At 37.3% G+C, this 6,390-nt stretch overlaps 1 protein-coding gene across 4 annotated transcripts in view; it reads left to right on the top strand.

Moving 5' to 3' along the window:
* The window catches only part of SNX14 (sorting nexin 14), a 95,369-nt gene that overhangs the window by 23,390 nt on the left and 65,589 nt on the right, over positions 1-6,390 (top strand). For 3 of the 4 annotated variants that reach the window (XM_011967618.1, XM_011967619.1, XM_011967621.1), the window contains exons 5-6: positions 3,218-3,261; positions 5,957-6,044. The exons of the other annotated variant lie outside the window; for it this stretch is intronic. In XM_011967618.1, the coding sequence (XP_011823008.1) occupies positions 3,218-3,261; positions 5,957-6,044 (132 nt within the window). The remainder of the gene's footprint in view (positions 1-3,217; positions 3,262-5,956; positions 6,045-6,390) is intronic. 4 annotated transcript variants of the gene reach the window in all.

The following is a 6,390-nucleotide window of genomic DNA, read 5'->3' on the forward strand; positions in this document are numbered from 1 at the left end:
TGGCTGACTGCAACCTCCGCCTCCCGGGTTCAAGTGATTCTCCTGCCTCAGCCTCCCAAGTAACTGGGACTACAGGTGCACACCACCATGCCAAGCCAATTTTTGTATTTTTAGTAGAGACAAGTTTTTACCATATTGGCCAGGCTGGTCTTGAACTCCTAACTTTGTGATCCACCTGCCTCGACCTCCCAAAGTGCTGGTAGTATAGGAGTGAGCCACTGCGCCTGGCCAAGTATCTCATTTTTTATATTAATTACATGTTGAAATGATAATATTTTGGATGTGTTGGGTTAAATAAAATATAAAATTAGTTTCACCTGTTTCTTTTTACTTTGTAAAAAATGTAACTACTAGAAAATTTAAAATTAATGTGTGACTTACATTATATTTCTGTTGGAGAGTGCCAAGTTGAGGTTTGTTGAAGAAAACTTCTAACAAGAGTATTATTTGTGTCTTTGGCATGTCATTCATTCATAAAAATGAAAGGACTTATATAAAACCTGTGGTCTAGTACCTGGCACATACTGGTGCTCAGTAAATGTTAGCTGTCACATTTAAGAACATATTTTGGTATCTTATAGGTAGGAACTGGGCTAGGCCCTAGTGATTAAAAGTGAAGATGGTCCCTTTCTACCAGGAACTTTAGTCTAGAAGTGGAGGCAGGCATATAAACAGGTAATCACAATATAATTTAATGCAGGCAATAATGGAAAAAAAATTAAAGTATATAGATTAGTATAGAGGAGAAGTTCATAACTATTGAGAGGGACAATGAGATCGGAGAACTAGAGGTTTGCCAGACTAATAGTGTGGGAAAGGGTATTTCAGGATTTGGGTAGAGCTTTCAAAAGGAAAGAGAGGCTTGAAACAAGGTGGAATGTTCAGCAAACTGGAGAGTAAAGTGTGAGGGAGGATATGGGCAATAAGGAAACAATATTCTAGTAGCTAGTATTTATGATATACTTACTGTATATTAGGCATTGTGCTAAGCTCATTATTTCATGTAATCTACATATAACCTATGAAGTGGGTACTATTATTGATAATTTTACCAAAGGTAAATGGAATTTAGAATTTTAATAATTTTCTCAAGTTTCATATTTGGTTGATTACAGAACTCAATAAAAAACTCAGGTCTGGTTAAGTTCTTAATCAGGATTGTATATGGCCCTTTAGAAATAAGACTATCAAATGACTTTAAGGGCTATGTTGATGGAACTTAGATTAATTGATCCTGGAAGTCGATGATTTTCTAGAATTTTTAGATGTGACTCATAGGGTACACTGGGAGTGAAAAGGAAGTGATGCAACTGCTTCATGCCAGCAGGTCCCTTTCAAAATCAGTGCAATTTCACCTTTCTTATATATTGAGGATTTCATGCAAGAGGATGATGTGGTCAAATGTATGTTTTAGGTTACTTTGGCAGCTCTATTTAGGATGGAGGGGAGCGAGCTTGGAAGCAGGGAGTTGAGAGGCCATTGCTGCAATATAAGGGGTAAGAAAATGAGGACCCGCTGGGCGCGGTGGCTCACGCCTATAATCCCAGCACTTTGGGAGGCCGAGGTGGGTGGATCACCTGAGGTCGGGAGTTCGAGACCAGCCTAACCAACATGGAGAAACCCCATCTCTTGTAAAAACACAAAATTATCTGGTCGTTGTGGCACATGCCTATAATCCCAGCTACACGGGAGGCTGAGGCAGGATAATCGCTTGAACCCTGGAAGTGGAGGTTGAGGTGAGCCGAGATCACGCCATTGCACTCCAGCCTGGGCAACAAGAGTGAAACTCCGTCTCAAAAAAAGAAAAAGAAAAGAAAAACACTACTTAGGATATAAAATCAGTAGGACTTGATTGGTTGGATGTGGGGAATAAAGGAAGAACAAATGTTTAACGATAACCTGTTCTAGTCTCCTCTCTATCCTATTCATTGTTCATTGTTATCCCTGTTTATATGTATTTTCATTTCCCAACACATATAAGCAGTGCTTAGTGTTTGTACTAAAACATCTAAATTATTGTTCCCTTAATATTTAAACTAGAAAATTCACAATCTTTATTATTGCTACCAGAGAAAATATATGATCTGATTTTGGAAGCGTTAGATTAGATATGTCATTTTCTTCCCTCCCTACTGCTTATGTAAGTTACTGCCCAATGTTGCAACTCCTTGTAAAAATTATGACATACTGCTATACCCAAATCCAAGAAATGGAAGATTTAACACCCACGGTTTGTTTTATTTTGTTTTGTTACTTTTTCACTTACATAACTTATGTACTGATTTGAGTGTACAGGTAAAATTTTCACAAAGCAGACATATCTGTGTAACCAGCATTCAGATCAGGAAACAAAACATTACCAGCATCCCAGAACTCCCCTTTGTGTTCCCCTCTAGCCACTATACTCCCTTCAAAGGTAACCACTAACACCTAATTTTGACCCCTTATGTAAATCTTAGCTGCTTGTTTCTTCATTATATTCTGAAAATACTGACTTACAAAGTTAGGAATGGAAAGGACTAACTTGCTGTTTTTCTTCTTTCCATAGCACATTTTTGGTTCAGTTAAGCTTCAGAGTCAGCAACAATTTATTTAACTTTTTGTTTGATTATGGAAATATTTAGAAATATGTGCATGCCATTCTAATAGTAACTTTTCCTATTTGTGAAATTTTTATGATTTTCCAAGTGTTTTCTCATATGTTTTCTTTGATCCTCACAATCATATAAGGTTGAAATATACATTTTGTCATGTGAAAGTATTATATTACTGTCGTTATTTGTTTTTTTGTTTTTGTTTTTGTTTTTTTTTTTGAGGCAGAGCCTCACCCTGTCGCCCAGGCTGATGTGCAGTGGCAACATCTTGGCTCACTGCAACCTCTGCCTCTCAGGCTCAAGCGAAACTCCTGCCTCAGCCCCCTAGATAGCTGGGACTACAGGTACATGCCACTACACCCAGCTTATTGTTGTGTTTTTTGTAGATACAGGGTTTCATCAAGTTACCCAGGCTGGTCTCTAACTCGTGAACTCAAGCCATCCACCTGCTTTGACCTCCTAAAGTGCTGAGATTACAGGTGTGAGCCACTGCTGCCGGCCTGCTGTCTTTATTTGTGATAATAAAATTGGTTCTTGGTAATGTTACATATTACCAAATAGTACCGTTTATTTTCCAAAAACTAATTCGTTTTATTTTTCTTTAAAAAATAATTTTTATGCAGGTTCTCGAATTAGTGTTGGAAAACTTCGTTTATCCGTGGTACAGGTATGTTCTTTTTATAAGATCTTTTTTCTTTGATACAGTGAATACTACTAAGTTAAGCATGTTAATGACATGTTTTTGGTGTAGACTAGGATTTTTCAACTTTGTCATTGTTGACATTTTAGCCAAAATAATTATTTGTTGTGGGGGCAGTACTGTGCATTACATAATTAGCACCCCTGGCCTCTCCCATTAGATACTAGTAGCAGACATCTCTGCCACCAGTTGTGACCAATAAAAATGTCTTCAGAGGTTGCCAGATATGACCTGGAAGGCATAATATTTGGCCCTAGTTAAGAACCACTGATGTAGGCATCAGTCAGTTAATAATTTGGTGATAAAGAGGAAGAAAACTTAGTCTGTGTTTTGAAAGAAAAGTAACTTGTAGAATTCCTTATCACTTCTAAATATAGTGATTTAATAATTTTTTGTGCAGTTTTCACCTTTGAAATAATTACACCTTTTGGAGGGGAATCTGTATTCACATATTTCATTAAATTGAAAGATAGCTTCAGTAGTTTTCCTGGAGAATTAATGGGTTTTTTTCCCCCAAGTACCTTGTTTTTGGTGTATGCCATGTATGTACAAGGGCCTTATGCTTTTGAAGATACAAAAAATACTTTAGATTTGACAGAAATCTATTTTGAAATTAGAGAGATCCAACTTATGTAATAAATACATATTTTCTTTTTTTTTTTTGAGACAGAGTCTCGCTCTGTCGCAGTCTGGAGTGCAGTGGCCGGATCTCAGCTCACTGCAAGCTCCGCCTCGCGGGTTCACACCTTTCTCCTGCCTCAGCCTCCCGAATAGCTGGGACTGCAGGCGCCCGCCACGTCGCCTGGCTAGTTTTTTTTGTATTTTTTTAGTAGAGACTGGGTTTCACCATGTTAGCCAGGATGGTCTCGATCTCCTGACCTCGTGATCCGCCCGTCTCCCAAAGTGCTGGGATTACAGGCTTGAGACACTGCACCCAGCCATAAATACATATTTTCTTAAATCAGCATCATGTGTTTAATATATATTTGAACACTTGCACCTCCATGGCTTGTACATATGATGTTTAATGACATCTACCCTAGTTTTATATTGATTCAGTCTATTTTGAATTTTCTTTTCTTTTCTTTTTTTTTTTGAGATGGAGTCTTGCTCTGTTGCCTAGGCTGGAGTGCAGTGGCGCGATCTCAGCTCACTGCAACCTCCACCTCCCAGGTTAAAGGCATCCTCCCACCTCAGCCTCCCAAGAAGCTGGGATTACAGGTGTGTGCCACTATGCCTGGCTAATTTTTGTATTTTTAGTAGAGACGGGGTTTCGCCATGTTGGTCAGGCTGGTCTCAAACTCCTGACCTCAAGTGATCTGCCCACCTCGGCCTCCCAAAGTATTAGGATTATAGGTGTGAGCCGCCATGCCTGACTGAAATTTCTAATTAAAAAAAAAGCCGGGCTTAGTGGCTCAAGCCTGTAATCCCAGCACTTTGGGAGGCTAAGACAGGCGGATCACGAGGTCAGGAGATCGAGACCATCCTGGCTAACACGGTGAAACCCCGTCTCTACTAAAAAATACACACACAAAAAACTAGCGGGGTGCCGGTCCCAGCTACTAGGGAGGCTGAGGCGGGAGAATGGCGTAAACCCGGGAGGCGGAGCTTGCAGTGAGCGGAGATCCCGCCACTGCACTCCAGCCTAGGTGACAGAGCGAGACTCCGTCTGAAAAAAAAAAAAAAAAAAAACTACTAGTTGAATTCACCCAGAGTGTTTAAGACAAATTTAATATCGTTTCTATGCCATATTTTCCTGGAGAGCTACGTAAATTTAAACATTTGATTCTGCCTTAAATATCTGGCATTTGTCATTTAATTAAAGCTGATGGTGAGGCCTTTTGTAAAATGAATCTTTTCTTGAAGACTCCCTTACCTTCTCCCGTCTCTGCATTATGACACTTTAGACATAAAATCTAGTTGTATTTCTAAGTGTGAAAGTAAATATTTTCTTCTCAGTTGTAGCTATTGATGCTGTAATATCCCTTTCTTTCCGGTTAATCGTGGGAAGCATGGTTGATACAATTATCTTTCCTATTCTGCCAAGAAAGTTAACAATACCATCATTGAGTTACAGATATCATCGTTTCTTTTCTTGCCTTTAATTAGGGAAGTGTTCTAATTCTAGGGCCCTTCAAACATCAGGAAAATGTAACTCCTCAGTTGAAGGTTGTCAGAATTTCTGTTTTACAAAATGTCTGAGTTTCAGTTCATTAAATTTCTTTTTCAAATGGAGCATACCTTTTTTGTTTTAATTTTAGAATTTATATTATTTTATAAGTATTTTAAACTAGTTAAAAATTTTGTATTAATTCTATTGCTTCTCCAAAGTTATTCATTGTTTTATTTCTTTGAACTTTCTTTGATGTTGCTTAGAACATGATCTCAGTATTGTAAAAATAAGACTATGTAGTTGTGTATATCTGCAAGGAAATATATGTTATAATTTAGTTAATAGTGATTATGTCTTGATGCTAGATTTATGGTAGATGTTTTATTTTTTGTACATTTCTTACTGTTCTACAGTGAAATGTATTATTTGTAAATGAAAAAAGAAAAGTAGCTTAAGTAAACAGAAAAAAGGAAAAATTTCCCTTGGTTTGTAGAAAGTGAAACTATATTTCTCTGAACTTCTGAATATTTGTTTTTCTCCTTATTGAAGGGATGTGACAGATGATGAATCCTTTGTTGATGAACTGAGAATAACATTACGGTTTTTTGCATCTGTCTTAATAAGAAGGATTCACAAGGTATATATTTTTGATGAGAAATTTGGGAATTTGGGGCTTTATCATTTAATGAAAGAGATTTAAAACAATTTTTTGTGGGTACATGGCAAGTGTACATGTTTGTGGGCTACATGAGATACTTTGATACAGGCATGTGGTAAGTAATAATCACCTCATGGAAAATGGGGTATCTATCCCTCAAGCATTTATCATTTGTGTTACAAACAATCAAATTATACTCTTTTAGTTACTTTTAAATGTACAATTAAATTATTGACTATAGTCACCCTGCTTTATCAAATACTAGGTCGTACTCTTTCTAAGTGTATCTTTTAGGAGATTATTTCAAACTTTTTTTTTTTTTTTT

Source organism: Mandrillus leucophaeus, unplaced genomic scaffold (assembly GCF_000951045.1).
Source record: "Mandrillus leucophaeus isolate KB7577 unplaced genomic scaffold, Mleu.le_1.0 Scaffold804, whole genome shotgun sequence".
NCBI lineage: Eukaryota > Metazoa > Chordata > Mammalia > Primates > Cercopithecidae > Mandrillus > Mandrillus leucophaeus.